General features: G+C 50.4%; 1 protein-coding gene across 1 annotated transcript in view; it reads left to right on the top strand.

Moving 5' to 3' along the window:
* Nucleotides 1–17,035, top strand: part of LOC125642702 (IgGFc-binding protein-like) — a 124,790-nt gene that overhangs the window by 25,609 nt on the left and 82,146 nt on the right. The window contains exons 22-34 of the mRNA XM_075132642.1: nucleotides 274–324; nucleotides 905–955; nucleotides 2,196–2,443; nucleotides 2,786–2,963; nucleotides 6,216–6,324; nucleotides 6,885–6,976; nucleotides 7,660–7,836; nucleotides 9,493–9,695; nucleotides 11,033–11,177; nucleotides 11,883–11,933; nucleotides 12,514–12,564; nucleotides 13,802–14,049; nucleotides 14,392–14,569. Coding sequence (XP_074988743.1) covers nucleotides 274–324; nucleotides 905–955; nucleotides 2,196–2,443; nucleotides 2,786–2,963; nucleotides 6,216–6,324; nucleotides 6,885–6,976; nucleotides 7,660–7,836; nucleotides 9,493–9,695; nucleotides 11,033–11,177; nucleotides 11,883–11,933; nucleotides 12,514–12,564; nucleotides 13,802–14,049; nucleotides 14,392–14,569 — 1,782 coding nt within the window. The remainder of the gene's footprint in view (nucleotides 1–273; nucleotides 325–904; nucleotides 956–2,195; nucleotides 2,444–2,785; nucleotides 2,964–6,215; nucleotides 6,325–6,884; nucleotides 6,977–7,659; nucleotides 7,837–9,492; nucleotides 9,696–11,032; nucleotides 11,178–11,882; nucleotides 11,934–12,513; nucleotides 12,565–13,801; nucleotides 14,050–14,391; nucleotides 14,570–17,035) is intronic.

Below are 17,035 nucleotides of genomic sequence, written 5' to 3'. Positions count from 1 at the left end.
AGAGAGCCCGCAGGAGCAGGAACACGTCTCCCTTTTCTGAGAGAGCTACCAGGTCGCAGGTGTTTTGCATGACAGGCGTCTCTGAGAATGACGTGTCTCTGGATGCTGGGTGCTGTTTGGGCACATGTCATGTGCTCTGTGTTTCTAGAATCACATTTCTCACACGTGGTCATCTGCAGTCTAAAAAAGAGCTTCCGAGGGTTATCCTATAGAACTTTTCATAGAACAGCATGAACAGCCTCTCAACGTGAATGTCTTTGTATCTTTTTCCAGTAGACGCCTCAACGACTTCAAGTCCAACTACAGTAGGCACCAGTCCACCAGGTAAGGTGGATCTCTCAGTGCTTCCTCAATCTCCTGGACATTTCCTGGTGGGCTGTGAACTCGGTGGCTGGGTGCAGATGAGGTTTCAAAGAACGTAACATCTGGGAGGCAGAACGGTTCATTTTGGAGAAGGGTCCCCAGTTCCCACCGTGTATGTTACTGAACCTCACGCTGGGTTCCTGGCCCTCACCAACCAATGCTGTGATCATCTCGTTAGAGTCTACAACAGTGCAAGGAACAAGCCCTGCTTCGGAGACCACTCCGCCCCACACAATAAGCAGCACAGGTTAATCTGCTAGGAGACTGTGGCTGAGAATAAATCCTTCTCTCTACTCACAGAGGAGGACTGGGGGTGGAGTTGGGGGGCAGGTGGTAAAGTCACGTTCCGTCTGTTTATCGTGAGGCGTTTTAAGAGCTATTACGTTTTGAAATTGCGCTCAGTGTTGGTCGAATCACATTTCTCCTGATCACATGATCATTTAAAGTCCAAGAGGAAACTGTTCAAGAGTCGTCCTAGTCTACTCCTCACAGAACAGAGTGACCAACCTCTTCATGTTATTTCCTTTGTATATTTTGCCAGGAGAGTCCCCGACCACAGCAACTCCAACGACAGCAGAGCCCTGTCAGACAGGTAACGTGGGTTCCTCCGTGTTGGACAAAGCTCCTCCCCATTCACATGTGGGGTGAGAAATTGGTGCCTGACTGCAGATTACGTTTCCACCCTAATAGCTGTTTGAAAACTCCACATTTATGTTTTAGGAAGGCAAGTCCAACAGTAATGCTGACCAGTCCCCCAGGTAGAGTTATTCCATCGGTGCGACCCAAAACCTTTTCACCTTACAAATGGTAAAGCAGCTGGTAGCTCTAGCCAAGTGTGGAACTAGTGCAGGTTTGTCTAAGCCTTTGAGTCTTGCTGGAGGACAACCTGGGGCTAGCCCTAGTGCTCGGGGTCAGACCGGACAGAGCAAGCTTGCAAAAGCTCTTCTCAGAGGCACTTAACCACATCTTATTTGCTTCCGTTTACTACGTCTCTTCTGGGTTTGGCTCCAACTTAGAACCAAAGCCTTAGTGTTAGAGCTAAGATTCAACGTCTACCAAGAGTGCTCTTCTTTAACAATGAATTTTTGGTTCTGTGTCCTCCATTTCTAGGTAACAGAGTTTGAAAAATCCATGAGATATTTCCAGTGGGTTTCACGCAACCACAATGCTATTGTCAGTTTCCTAGGTGTTCAGAAATCACTTTTTGCTGGGTATAGCCGAGGAACATGAACACTGTATTGGTTGTAAAAGGAAGTGGTCACTTCTGGTGAAAGCAGGATACAGGGAGTCACGTCATCTTGTTATTATTCCGTGGGATGCCACTGACTTGTAGTGGATCCTTGTGCTCGTCACTTAGCTTCTCAAGTGGCGAAATGGGTTGCGATACATGGGAGCTTCCTCTCTCGAGATCTGCACTTACAGAAATTAATATGACCTGACGGTGACCACTCCTGCTTCTTCCCGAGGCCCACTCCCCCTGTGAGAGCAGGGTTCAGATCTTGTCCCCGATCAGAAGGGAAAATGAGTTTGGAAGGTCTCAGCCTAGTTTCCGCATCACCAGATCAAGACCCACATCAGGGAGGACGACTTCCCTGAGTTTCCAGGGAACCTCGCAGATGTCTTCCAGTTACAGCACAATGGCATTTAGGGATGGGGCAGCTTGCCTGCCTCCTCCCCACTCTGTTCCCGGTCGATGCTGTTTCTGTGAGCTCTGAAGTGGTGTGTGCAGGAAGTGCGCACCAACAGGAAGTGCTCGGTGGAGCGCAGGTGACAGGGGTGCAGTTACGTGGGAGGGATTTGCAGGGGATAAATCCACGTTTCTTCCTTTTAAGGCCGTGCCACCTGCAGTGCCTCAGGGGACCCGCATTACTACACGTTTGATGGCAGAGTTCACCATTTCATGGGAAACTGCACTTACACCCTCTCCAAAGTGTGCAACGGCTCCAGGGGGCTTCCACCCTTTGACGTGTCCACCACCAATGAGCACAGGGGCTCCAATACCAAAGTTTCCTATGTAAAGTCGGTGCACGTGGATGTCTATGGAACTCAGATTTCCTTGCTGAAGAACAGGAAAGTGACTGTAAGTGAAATGTTATTTAAAAGGAGTATTTTAATCATCTGACATGCTTAAACTGAGACCTGCAAAAATCGAGACATTTGATTGGACGTAAAGGTCACATGGTGGGTTTCTGTTTTCTCATTGGTTGGGTGTGCTTCTTAGAATGAGGCTTCCCCGGAGAATACTCAGGATTGGCAGTTGAAAATGGCTCTCTGTGAACTTTCTGTCAGATTTCCTCCAAATTCCCAGTGTGAATGAGAACATTCCTGCCAGTGAACTCGTTGGCTAGACTATTCATGGGTGATTCCCTGGGAATTATGGGGGTACCTAGTCGTGACCAGACTTTCCCTACGTGTTGTTCAGGTGAATGGCACCAGAAGGAACCTGCCCGTGGTGATTGAAAACAAGATCAAGGTCCAGATCAGCGGGCGCTACGTGCTTTTGGAAACTGATTTTGGTCTCTGGGTCAGATTTGATGGCAATCACTATGTGGAGGTCTCAGTGTCCGGTTGTTACAAGGGCCAGCTCTGTGGCCTGTGTGGTGAGTATCCCTGTTCTTGAGTACCGTCAAGTCATACGATCAGGAGCTTTTCAATGAATCATGCAGTTTGGGGATTGGTTGGGTTTTTTCGTCCCGTCTTATGTTTATCCCAGAGTAATCTAGTCTGTCTTGTATGGACTGCAATGTTGGGCACTGGATTGAAGGAACCATCATTGTCCGGGTACCTGGCAAACGTAACTTGCAAGAAATCTGGTTACCCAGGCGTTAACTCTCGTGTCAGAAATGACAACTGCAGATGTCATTTTTAACAGGAGAGGAATCTCACATTCAACACATCCATAAACCGCAGTCTAAATATTATCGCAGTCCTACCCTGGATGCCTCTGGTCCAGGTCCCCTCGTATCTTTTTTCTCTTATTTGCATCGCAGCGTGTCTGTCCCTCTTTGATTGGGACTATCCGGCCTAATCTATGCTTTTCATTTCTTTCAACTTGGAAACGAGAATAAAACTTTAAGGACCTTCTTGCGGGTCAGGACAGATTTCCAAATCCCTGTTTAGGAGCCGTCCTGAGCTTTTCTGCTCTGCTGTCTTGTTCCTTGCACTCACAGATGCATACTGTCTCCGCACTGTCGTAGTCACAGTCCGAGCACGGGCAAAGGCTTCTCTGATCACTGAGCCTTCTTTTTACAGCTGCTTTTTGTTGTCCAGCTGCAGTAGAAGGTGGGTCTGCTGCAAGACAAAGCATTAGAAAATGGTCCCCTGGGGACCAATGCTGAAGTAGCCGAGGAGATGGAGTAGATAACCCAGTGTATGTCCTTTTCATGTTTAATCTCCACAATTCTTTGGTATTCTTTGTCAAGCGTAACCAAATGTTGGGTGCTGTGCAGGACACAAATCGCAGGGAGCCCTTGAGAGTCCAGCAAGACGGAATAGAGCAGATGCCAGAGAGAGGTCAGAGACATGTATTTGATGCATGTAAGAGACCCAGTTCTGATCTAGTGACACAGCAAAGGAGACCCCAGGTTAACACACGTGGGTGATGAGTGAGAAACTCCGCTCTGAAGCAAGCAGAGACCAGTTAGATTGCCAGGAGACAAGCCTGGCAATACTTGAAGCTCAGCAGGTTCAACAGGGATGTATCAGGGCTGCTTCCCTCCTGAGCACCCCATTGTGGCTATGAGAAAAGGAGGACTTGTGGCACCTTAGAGACTAACAAATTTATTTGAGCATAAGCTTTCGTGAGCTGCAGCTCACTTCATCGGATGCATACAGTGGAAAATACGGTGGGGAGATTTTATATACACAGAGAACATGAAACAATGGGTGTTACCATACAGACTGTAACAAGAGTGGTCAGATAAGGTGAGCTATTACCAGCAGGAGAGCGGGGCCAGGGGGAACCTTTTGTAGTGATAATGAAGGTGGGCCATTTCCAGCTGTTGACAAGAACGTGTGAGGAACAGTGGGGGCGGGAGTGGAGGGGAATAAACATGGAGAAATAGTTTTACTTTGTGTAATGCCACATCCACTCCCAGTCTTTATTCAAGCCTAAGTTAATTGTATCCAGTTTGCAAATTAATTCCAATTCAGCAGTCTCTCTTTAGAGTCTGTTTTTGAAGTTTTTTTTGTTGAAGTATGGCCACATTTAGGTCTATAATCGAGTGACCAAAGAGATTGAAGTGTTCTCCGACTGGTTTTTGAATGTTATAATTCCTGACCCCTGATTTGTGTCCATTTATTCTTTTACGTAGAGCCTGTCTGGTTTGACCAATGTCCATGGTAGAGGGGCATAGCTGGCACATGATGGCATCTATCACATTGGTAGATGTGCAGGTGAACGAGCCTCTGATAGTGTGGCCGATGTGATTAGGCCCTATGATGGTGTCCCCTGATTAGATAAGCGGACACAGTTGGCAACGGGCTTTGTTGCAAGGATAGGTTCCTGGGTTGTTCTCAGTCAGCCATAAAAATGTTGGCATACTGTGGGGCCATGCGGGTACCCATAGCAGTGCCGCTGATTTGAAAGTATACATTGTCCCCAAATGTGAAATAGTTATGGGTGAGGACAAAGTCACCAAGTTCAGCCACCAGGTTTGCCGTGACGTTATCGGGGATACTGTTCCTGATGGCCTGTCGTCCATCTTTGTGTGGAATGTTGGTGTAGAGGGCTTCTACATCCAAAGTGGCCAGGATGGTGTTTTCAGAAAGATCACCGATGGATTGTAGTTTCCTCAGGAAGTCAGTGGTCTCTCGAAGATAGCTGGGAGTGCTGGTAGCATAGGGCCTGAGGAGGGAGTCTACATAGCCAGACAATCCTGCTGTCAGGGTGCCAATGCCTGAGATGATGGGCGTCCAGGATTTCCAGGTTTATGGATCTTGGGTCGCAGATAGAATACCCCTGGTCGGAGTTCTCGGGGTGTGTCTCTGCGGATTTGTTCTTGTGCTTTTTGAGGGACTTTCTTGAGCAGATGGTGTAGTTTGTGGCTATGCGCACTCCCGTCTGGGGCTAGTTTTTAAAAAGAAACAGTGCAAAGCTGAGGTCCCTTCCAACCCTGATATTCTGTGATTCTATGATTCTTCTTCCACACCCGGGGCTCTCCTTCTGTGCCCATCTGCTCCTGGGGAAGCTACCGTTCCCAGCCCTTCTCAGCTGGAGCTCAGCCTTCTTGCTTTGGCTTCCTTCTCCTGTCAGCCTCTCCCTGTTCTGAGGGAGAAGCCAGCATATGTATTGCCCTTCTAGGGAGAGCTCCTCCCAGTTGGCTGGAAGAGAGAGGAGCCCTGTCCCGCTCTGCACTACAGGAATTCCCAGGCCTGGTCCCTTACAGGGGCAGCGTCCTGGGTTTTCCCATCCAACGACTCATTCCCTAGGACCGCTTCCTTGCTTCTGGCGGAGAAGCGTGGGATCCCCGTGGGATGACGTCTCCTTGAGTGTTACCCCCAGGGCTTCGAAGCCTCGGAAATGATAGAATTTGAGTGTAAGGGTGCGGGTTAGTTCTCATTGTATTGTAACCCATTTACCCGAGTCACCGTGTGATCTGACACAATCGGAACGCCAAACCATTTGCTCCAAACACACAGACCCCTACCATTTAATCTCCCATGGAATCTTCCTCAGCTGTGAGCAGTGCGGTGTCTGAGCCGCGCAGGGAGCAGTTCGTAGTCCTTCCCGGAGCGGGCATGGTGCACATACACGCTAGCCGGTTCATTACAATGTGTTTGACAACCACACGCTAGTGTGCATTGCGGAGTTGTGAATTTCAGGTATTTTACACGGTTTTCATTTTGGATAGGTAATTACAATGGCGATGCAAAGGATGACAACCTAAAGCCGAATGGCAGCATTGCAGGAGATTCCACGGAGCTTGGAGAGAGCTGGCAGGTGGCAGAGAATAACACCATGTACGTACAGAAGGACGCTAATCAGGGGGTCTTTGCTACAAAAGCTCTAGGAAAGCGTGCTGCCTACTCAGCCACAGGGCGCCCATCCAGGGGTCCACCACCTCGGCTCCTCCTGGGGCTGAGCACAACCATCCTCTCCCGTACACCCAAGAGCCCCCTCCCCAGCTGAGCATAAGCAGGCGGTGAGTGGCTGGCCTGCTACCATCTGCCTTCGCAGGTCTGCTGTCCCCCAGTCCAGGAAGACCTGCTGGTGGGTGGGAGGTCACCTGCTGTCCCAGTCAGGAGCCGGACCGATCCACTGGTTCCCGCAGCAGCGTGTTCCACCCCTCATTCAACTCCGTATTGAGTCGTGGAGCACCCCAAGGTGCCCAGTGCGGGAATGGGAGCCCCCTCCTGTGGTGGGGGAGGTGGGGGCAGAACGCAGCCTTTCAGGGAGCCTGGATTCCGCTCTGTGGCTGGAATCGAGTCGTCCCTGCTGGGCAGATGTGGCATCGTCCTGTCCAGATCTGGCCCGGGGAGATAAAGAAACATTCATCAGAAACTTTTCTCTCTCTTGCCAGATGCTCCCCTGACCAAGTGCTGGTCTGTGACCCCCAGCTGGAGAGCGAAGCGAGGGAGGACACAGCTTGTGGCATGATCACCGACCCGACAGGTACGATGCCCGTGGCTGAGTCCTGGGCGAGCTGATTGAAGTCACTCCCAATGACAGCCTGCCCTTGCCTCCGTCCCGACCTCGCTCCCTGGGACCACGGCCCCGAGTCCCCAGGGACATGTGTATGGCCCCCAGTGCGAAAAGCTGAACTAGAAGCCCCAGGAGTTGCCCTGAGTTACCTGCTCGGACTGGATTGTGCACTGAGATGGCACCAGGATGTGACGATTATTTGGGCATTGCACTTCAAGGGCCTCGTTCTGCCGCTCCTGCCCGCACAGAGCTCCCATTAACTTGCACTCTGCTGCAGCAGAGACATAGTGTGGTGGTCCCCATTGCCCGCTTTCTTACAGGGGTATCTGAAGTGCTTTAGGCCTTGCCTCCTCCGGAAACAGTAACTACCAGGGCGTTGCTAGCTCTCTATCAAGAACAAGGGTGTCCGCTTTGAGTGACGTTGTACTTACCCTGCAAATGGTAGAGACAGGCCTAAGCCAAACTGAGCCAAATCTCATCAGTGTTTGGGTGTATTCAGCTCCAGGTTTGGTCTGGCTGAGTCTAGCGAGCTGGTCAGCCTACACTGGCCAGGGAGCACTGACTCCTTGCCATGACAGGGGATGGTTAGTGGCACCGCTCGGCTTCTTCCATCTTCCCTTCAGTGATTCTGTTTCTTTCCTGACTTAACATAGGTATCTTCAAGGACTGTCACGCCAAAGTAGCTCCAGAGATTTTCTTGGAAAACTGTGTTTACGACATGTGTCACACTAAGGAGCCGACAGTGTCCTTATGCAACGGGCTGCAGGCTTATGCAGAGTCGTGCACAAATGCTGGGATCTGCAGAGAATGGAGAAATAATACTTTGTGCCGTGAGTGTTGTAATTGATCTCTATTAAGTTCTGGAATTCAACTTTCATCATGCAAGAAGCTCTTCAAATTAGAGCTTCCTGTATTCCCTGACGGCATGCACTTTCCTCTTCTGTCATGCTTTGAGGGTGGTCTCTCCATTCTCTTGCCCTGAGTCTGGTCCAGTTCTACACTGGATCCTGCCAGGTTAGGTATAATATTCAGACTGAATCTGATCTAGCCTCACAAAGCATCTAAGTATTAATTTGTCCGAATTTAGCGCTGGTAAAATAAGAGCGCCTGAGAGGTTGAAATACTCTGTTTATCCAAAGACCGTCTCCAGTCTGGGGAGCTGCCGTGGAAGAAACAGTAGCCGCGACTCGAGTGAAACTCCCCACAGTCCCTTCTATTTGTAATTGTTAGGAAGGAATGTTAAGTCCTTGTGAAAGGTACTAGCCTGGCAGTTTTAGAGGAAGAGGGTCTGTGTCTTTGCTCACGTCCATTGGTGCAAATCAGCAGTAGCCACTGAAGTCCATGGAGGTACTCCAGTGTAAAGCTGGAGTCAGCCAGAGGAGAATCAGGGCCACCATTGCTCCATTAGCCCTTAGAACAGCTGCTGCCCAGGAGGCAGCTGGCGACCTTCCCCCACCTTGTGTGCACGGGGTGCATGAGCTCTGTTCTGGAGAGGTCCTATCGAGGCAATAAGCGGTCCCCATTGGAAGGGCCTTCTTGGAAACGAGCCATGTGCCAGCAAACTCAGGATGCTGTCTCTGACGGCCCCCATCACCAGCTGCTTCAGAGGAAGGTGCAAAAAACTCTGCAGTAGGAAGATTTGGGGCATTGTGCCCCCACTAAAGTCTCCTCCTTATCCCTAAATTGTTCGTATGATTTCTTCTGTATATTAGAGCAGCACCTATGGACCCCAGCTGAGATGGGGGCCCATTGCTCTGGGTACTGTCTAAGCAACAGAGGACAGCCCCTGTTCCGAAGCCCCATTCCACTCTGTCTAGGCAAGACAGGCGCAGGCTGCGGGAGGGAGTAAGACACAAGCAGAGTGAGCAGGGGTCTGGATTGTAAATGACCTGGGCCTGCCGGGATTGGGTTGGTTGGTTTGGTTTGTCGGGAGGGGATTAGCTGCAAAGGGAGGAGGACGGGAGAGGGGACAGTGAAGGGAGGAGGTAGGGGCAGAGGGGAAGGCCAGGTGTGCAGAGGGCAAGGGAAGTGTGGAGACTGGGAGGGAGTGAACGGCCAACCAGCAGAAGGACAGGACTCTCCAGAGTCAGAGCGTGGAAAGCCACTGGACACCGATGACCCATCTCGGCTGCTTTCCACGGGCCACCAGCCAGCTCTGCGCTGCGAGAGACAAGCCACCGGAGGCGCGTTTCAGCCGACATCCACGTCAATAGGTGAAAGGCTGGACTTGTATCCTGTTGCCTATTTCCGATCCCTGGATACAACCGGTCCCCAACCAGGCATCATTAGTCTGTCTGTCTGTCTGTCATTCCCTGCACAAAGGCTTTCCACTCTGTCCCTGGAGAAAAACCTCAGCACAGAGCAGTCACCATATGCAGAGCTTTCTAACCACCCTTTGCTGTCCTGGAACAAAGAGGGGAAGTTTCAAGAGAATTGCTTTGGGATCTTTTCCTTTCAGTGATGTGGGTTTTTCTTCTCACTTGCAGCAATCTCCTGTCCGGGAGGAAGCCAGTACAAGAGCTGTGGGAGCAGGTGTCCTTCCACCTGCGTGACTCCCTCTGCGTTTAGCCCTTGCAGCTCCTTACCAGTGGAAGGCTGTTTCTGTAACGAAGGCTACGTTCTGAGTGGAGACACCTGTGTGCCGGAGAGCAGCTGCGGTTGTGTGGATGGAAACAACCACTATCATCAGGCAAGTTACCCTGCGCACCTAGACACAGATACAACAACCCCCAGATTCTTTCACTGTGACTGTAACTGATCATAATTAATGAAGAGAGACTAACTTCCTCTGGGCTCAGGTCAGTGGGTTGTGTGGATCTAATTGTTCATGTAAATAATAACCATTCCTAGCTCTTGTCAAGAGCAGATCTCAAAGCGCTTTACCAAGGAGGTCGGTATCATTCTCTCCAGTTTACAGAAGGGGAAACTGAGGCACCGAGCGGTCAAATGGCTTGCGTAAGCTCATCCAGCAGGCCAGTGCTCAGACTAGAACGCAGGTCTCAAGTGTCCCAGTCCCAGACACCTTCTCCTGGGCCACAGTGTCTCACTAGGGAGGGAGCTCGTAGCATGGAGAGTATCAAAGGCATTGAACTGTTCTCAACTCCTTTGATTATCCACTAGGGCAGGAGTTTTGAAACTCTTGTTTTTGTGACCCAGTTGAAGAAAATTGTTGATACCAGCGACGCAGCGGAGCTGGGATGAGGGGTTTGGGGTGTGGGAGGGTCTTAGGGCTTGAGCAGGGGATTGTGGTGCGGGGGTGAGGGCTGTGGGGTGGGGCCGGGAATGAGGGGTTCAGGGTGCGGGATGGGGCTCTGGCTGGGGCACGGGGTTGGGGTGCGGAAGGGGTCAGGTCTCTGAGCTGGGGGTGCAGGCTCTCGGCTGGGGCTGAGGGCTGTGGGCTGCAGCAGAGGGCTCCGGATTTGGGGGTGGCTCAGGATTGGGGCAGGGGGTTGGGGTGTGGCAGGGACTCAGGGCTCTCGGGTGGGGGTGCAGGCTCTGAGGTGGGGTCGGGGACAGAGTGTTTGGGATGCAGGGTATGGGGAGGGTGCTCAGGGCTGGGGCAGGGGATTGGGGCACGGGGTTCGGACACGGGCTTACCTCCGGAAGGTCCTGGTGAGCAGCGGAGCTGGGGTGCAGAGGAAGGCTTCCCGCCTGTCCTGGCACTGCAGACCACACTGGGCCCCAGAAACATCCAGAAGCATGTCTGGCTCCTAGGAGGAGGCACGCAGGCGGCTCTGCGTGGCTCTCGCCCACAGGCATCGCTCCCCACCCCCGCACTCAGTTTGTGGGGGTGCTGCGCAGTGGGGGAATGGGTAGGGACTAGCCGGCCTTAGCCGAAAAGCACCGCCGACGGCACTTTAACAGCCCGGTGGGGGGGCTGGCCAGAGGTGCCGCGACCCAGCGCCTTCCATTCCGTGACCCAGGACTGGGTCAGGACCCAAAGTTTGCAAAGCACCACACGTAGGTGACACTAGTCGATAGACTTTCTACGATTATCTAGTCAAGTGCTTCTCCGTTCTCTCACAGCTGGGTGAGAGCTGGTTCACCCACGACACCTGCACTGAGCGCTGCACCTGCAACAGCAATAACAACATCACCTGCACAGGCTGGGCGTGTGGATCGCTGGAGATCTGCGGTGTTCAGGACGGGGAGCTGGGCTGTTACCCCCCTGGTGAGTTCTCCCTGAAAAAAGTTCCACGTGTGAGTTCAGTAATCAGACGCTTCTGGTCCAGAAGGACTTTTTCCAGATACTTTATCCCTTATGTGATGGCACAGGAAGGAGCTGACGGCTGATTCTTGCCAGTGCAAAGAGACAGTCAAAGACAAATCCCCTATCTTGCAATCACGGAGCTCCCTCCCCTGCAGTGGGAGTGGAGCTGGCATAGACCTTTGCAGGATCACTGGAGTTTGACCTGAGTAGGGAATGCAGAATCAAGCCCCAAATCACCCAATGTCACAAATGCAAACGTTGAACTCAAAGGGGTTGATTTAGGAAAATACCAATGGGCTGCGGGGGGAAGGCAAATTAAAAACTACCAAGAGTCTAAGTTGCTCTTGCAAAGTACTCGCGCGCAGGGGTAGACACAGGTCATCTGCACGGTGCAGAGAGCCCGCAGGAGCAGGAACACGTCTCCCTTTTCTGAGAGAGCTACCAGGTCGCAGGTGTTTTGCATGACAGGCGTCTCTGAGAATGACGTGTCTCTGGATGCTGGGTGCTGTTTGGGCACATGTCATGTGCTCTGTGTTTCTAGAATCACATTTCTCACACGTGGTCATCTGCAGTCTAAAAAAGAGCTTCCGAGGGTTATCCTATAGAACTTTTCATAGAACAGCATGAACAGCCTCTCAACGTGAATGTCTTTGTATCTTTTTCCAGTAGACGCCTCAACGACTTCAAGTCCAACTACAGTAGGCACCAGTCCACCAGGTAAGGTGGATCTCTCAGTGCTTCCTCAATCTCCTGGACATTTCCTGGTGGGCTGTGAACTCGGTGGCTGGGTGCAGATGAGGTTTCAAAGAACGTAACATCTGGGAGGCAGAACGGTTCATTTTGGAGAAGGGTCCCCAGTTCCCACCGTGTATGTTACTGAACCTCACGCTGGGTTCCTGGCCCTCACCAACCAATGCTGTGATCATCTCGTTAGAGTCTACAACAGTGCAAGGAACAAGCCCTGCTTCGGAGACCACTCCGCCCCACACAATAAGCAGCACAGGTTAATCTGCTAGGAGACTGTGGCTGAGAATAAATCCTTCTCTCTACTCACAGAGGAGGACTGGGGGTGGAGTTGGGGGGCAGGTGGTAAAGTCACGTTCCGTCTGTTTATCGTGAGGCGTTTTAAGAGCTATTACGTTTTGAAATTGCGCTCAGTGTTGGTCGAATCACATTTCTCCTGATCACATGATCATTTAAAGTCCAAGAGGAAACTGTTCAAGAGTCGTCCTAGTCTACTCCTCACAGAACAGAGTGACCAACCTCTTCATGTTATTTCCTTTGTATATTTTGCCAGGAGAGTCCCCGACCACAGCAACTCCAACGACAGCAGAGCCCTGTCAGACAGGTAACGTGGGTTCCTCCGTGTTGGACAAAGCTCCTCCCCATTCACATGTGGGGTGAGAAATTGGTGCCTGACTGCAGATTACGTTTCCACCCTAATAGCTGTTTGAAAACTCCACATTTATGTTTTAGGAAGGCAAGTCCAACAGTAATGCTGACCAGTCCCCCAGGTAGAGTTATTCCATCGGTGCGACCCAAAACCTTTTCACCTTACAAATGGTAAAGCAGCTGGTAGCTCTAGCCAAGTGTGGAACTAGTGCAGGTTTGTCTAAGCCTTTGAGTCTTGCTGGAGGACAACCTGGGGCTAGCCCTAGTGCTCGGGGTCAGACCGGACAGAGCAAGCTTGCAAAAGCTCTTCTCAGAGGCACTTAACCACATCTTATTTGCTTCCGTTTACTACGTCTCTTCTGGGTTTGGCTCCAACTTAGAACCAAAGCCTTAGTGTTAGAGCTAAGATTCAACGTCTACCAAGAGTGCTCTTCTTTAACAATGAATTTTTGGTTCTGTGTCCTCCATTTCTAGGTAACAGAGTTTGAAAAATCCATGAGATATTTCCAGTGGGTTTCACGCAACCACAATGCTATTGTAGTTTCCTAGGTGTTCAGAAATCACATTGCTGGGTATAGCCGAGGAACATGAACACTGTATTGGTTGTAAAAGGAAGTGGTCACTTCTGGTGAAAGCAGGATACAGGGAGTCACGTCATCTTGTTATTATTCCGTGGGATGCCACTGACTTGTAGTGGATCCTTGTGCTCGTCACTTAGCTTCTCAAGTGGCGAAATGGGTTGCGATACATGGGAGCTTCCTCTCTCGAGATCTGCACTTACAGAAATTAATATGACCTGACGGTGACCACTCCTGCTTCTTCCCGAGGCCCACTCCCCCTGTGAGAGCAGGGTTCAGATCTTGTCCCCGATCAGAAGGGAAAATGAGTTTGGAAGGTCTCAGCCTAGTTTCCGCATCACCAGATCAAGACCCACATCAGGGAGGACGACTTCCCTGAGTTTCCAGGGAACCTCGCAGATGTCTTCCAGTTACAGCACAATGGCATTTAGGGATGGGGCAGCTTGCCTGCCTCCTCCCCACTCTGTTCCCGGTCGATGCTGTTTCTGTGAGCTCTGAAGTGGTGTGTGCAGGAAGTGCGCACCAACAGGAAGTGCTCGGTGGAGCGCAGGTGACAGGGGTGCAGTTACGTGGGAGGGATTTGCAGGGGATAAATCCACGTTTCTTCCTTTTAAGGCCGTGCCACCTGCAGTGCCTCAGGGGACCCGCATTACTACACGTTTGATGGCAGAGTTCACCATTTCATGGGAAACTGCACTTACACCCTCTCCAAAGTGTGCAACGGCTCCAGGGGGCTTCCACCCTTTGACGTGTCCACCACCAATGAGCACAGGGGCTCCAATACCAAAGTTTCCTATGTAAAGTCGGTGCACGTGGATGTCTATGGAACTCAGATTTCCTTGCTGAAGAACAGGAAAGTGACTGTAAGTGAAATGTTATTTAAAAGGAGTATTTTAATCATCTGACATGCTTAAACTGAGACCTGCAAAAATCGAGACATTTGATTGGACGTAAAGGTCACATGGTGGGTTTCTGTTTTCTCATTGGTTGGGTGTGCTTCTTAGAATGAGGCTTCCCCGGAGAATACTCAGGATTGGCAGTTGAAAATGGCTCTCTGTGAACTTTCTGTCAGATTTCCTCCAAATTCCCAGTGTGAATGAGAACATTCCTGCCAGTGAACTCGTTGGCTAGACTATTCATGGGCGATTCCCTGGGAATTATGGGGGTACCTAGTCGTGACCAGACTTTCCCTACGTGTTGTTCAGGTGAATGGCACCAGAAGGAACCTGCCCGTGGTGATTGAAAACAAGATCAAGGTCCAGATCAGCGGGCGCTACGTGCTTTTGGAAACTGATTTTGGTCTCTGGGTCAGATTTGACGGCAATCACTATGTGGAGGTCTCAGTGTCCGGTTGTTACAAGGGCCAGCTCTGTGGCCTGTGTGGTGAGTATCCCTGTTCTTGAGTACCGTCAAGTCATACGATCAGGAGCTTTTCAATGAATCATGCAGTTTGGGGATTGGTTGGGTTTTTTCGTCCCGTCTTATGTTTATCCCAGAGTAATCTAGTCTGTCTTGTATGGACTGCAATGTTGGGCACTGGATTGAAGGAACCATCATTGTCCGGGTACCTGGCAAACGTAACTTGCAAGAAATCTGGTTACCCAGGCGTTAACTCTCGTGTCAGAAATGACAACTGCAGATGTCATTTTTAACAGGAGAGGAATCTCACATTCAACACATCCATAAACCGCAGTCTAAATATTATCGCAGTCCTACCCTGGATGCCTCTGGTCCAGGTCCCCTCGTATCTTTTTTCTCTTATTTGCATCGCAGCGTGTCTGTCCCTCTTTGATTGGGACTATCCGGCCTAATCTATGCTTTTCATTTCTTTCAACTTGGAAACGAGAATAAAACTTTAAGGACCTTCTTGCGGGTCAGGACAGATTTCCAAATCCCTGTTTAGGAGCCGTCCTGAGCTTTTCTGCTCTGCTGTCTTGTTCCTTGCACTCACAGATGCATACTGTCTCCGCACTGTCGTAGTCACAGTCCGAGCACGGGCAAAGGCTTCTCTGATCACTGAGCCTTCTTTTTACAGCTGCTTTTTGTTGTCCAGCTGCAGTAGAAGGTGGGTCTGCTGCAAGACAAAGCATTAGAAAATGGTCCCCTGGGGACCAATGCTGAAGTAGCCGAGGAGATGGAGTAGATAACCCAGTGTATGTCCTTTTCATGTTTAATCTCCACAATTCTTTGGTATTCTTTGTCAAGCGTAACCAAATGTTGGGTGCTGTGCAGGACACAAATCGCAGGGAGCCCTTGAGAGTCCAGCAAGACGGAATAGAGCAGATGCCAGAGAGAGGTCAGAGACATGTATCTGATGCATGTAAGAGACCCAGTTCTGATCTAGTGACACAGCAAAGGAGACCCCAGGTTAACACACGTGGGTGATGAGTGAGAAACTCCGCTCTGAAGCAAGCAGAGACCAGTTAGATTGCCAGGAGACAAGCCTGGCAATACTTGAAGCTCAGCAGGTTCAACAGGGATGTATCAGGGCTGCTTCCCTCCTGAGCACCCCATTGTGGCTATGAGAAAAGGAGGACTTGTGGCACCTTAGAGACTAACAAATTTATTTGAGCATAAGCTTTCGTGAGCTGCAGCTCACTTCATCGGATGCATACAGTGGAAAATACGGTGGGGAGATTTTATATACACAGAGAACATGAAACAATGGGTGTTACCATACAGACTGTAACAAGAGTGGTCAGATAAGGTGAGCTATTACCAGCAGGAGAGCGGGGCCAGGGGGAACCTTTTGTAGTGATAATGAAGGTGGGCCATTTCCAGCTGTTGACAAGAACGTGTGAGGAACAGTGGGGGCGGGAGTGGAGGGGAATAAACATGGAGAAATAGTTTTACTTTGTGTAATGCCACATCCACTCCCAGTCTTTATTCAAGCCTAAGTTAATTGTATCCAGTTTGCAAATTAATTCCAATTCAGCAGTCTCTCTTTAGAGTCTGTTTTTGAAGTTTTTTTGTTGAAGTATGGCCACTTTTAGGTCTATAATCGAGTGACCAAAGAGATTGAAGTGTTCTCCGACTGGTTTTTGAATGTTATAATTCCTGACCCCTGATTTGTGTCCATTTATTCTTTTACGTAGAGCCTGTCTGGTTTGACCAATGTCCATGGTAGAGGGGCATAGCTGGCACATGATGGCATCTATCACATTGGTAGATGTGCAGGTGAACGAGCCTCTGATAGTATGGCCGATGTGATTAGGCCCTATGATGGTGTCCCCTGATTAGATAAGCGGACACAGTTGGCAACGGGCTTTGTTGCAAGGATAGGTTCCTGGGTTGTTCTCAGTCAGCCATAAAAATGTTGGCATACTGTGGGGCCATGCGGGTACCCATAGCAGTGCCGCTGATTTGAAAGTATACATTGTCCCCAAATGTGAAATAGTTATGGGTGAGGACAAAGTCACCAAGTTCAGCCACCAGGTTTGCCGTGACGTTATCGGGGATACTGTTCCTGATGGCCTGTCGTCCATCTTTGTGTGGAATGTTGGTGTAGAGGGCTTCTACATCCAAAGTGGCCAGGATGGTGTTTTCAGAAAGATCACCGATGGATTGTAGTTTCCTCAGGAAGTCAGTGGTCTCTCGAAGATAGCTGGGAGTGCTGGTAGCATAGGGCCTGAGGAGGGAGTCTACATAGCCAGACAATCCTGCTGTCAGGGTGCCAATGCCTGAGATGATGGGCGTCCAGGATTTCCAGGTTTATGGATCTTGGGTCGCAGATAGAATACCCCTGGTCGGAGTTCTCGGGGTGTGTCTCTGCGGATTTGTTCTTGTGCTTTTTGAGGGACTTTCTTGAGCAGATGGTGTAGTTTGCGGCTATGCGCACTCCCGTCTGGG

Source organism: Caretta caretta, chromosome 9 (genome assembly GCF_965140235.1).
Source record: "Caretta caretta isolate rCarCar2 chromosome 9, rCarCar1.hap1, whole genome shotgun sequence".
Taxonomy (NCBI): Eukaryota; Metazoa; Chordata; order Testudines; family Cheloniidae; genus Caretta; species Caretta caretta.
Note: the sequence above shows the minus strand (reverse complement) of the source record. Positions and strands in the feature narration are given on the sequence as shown.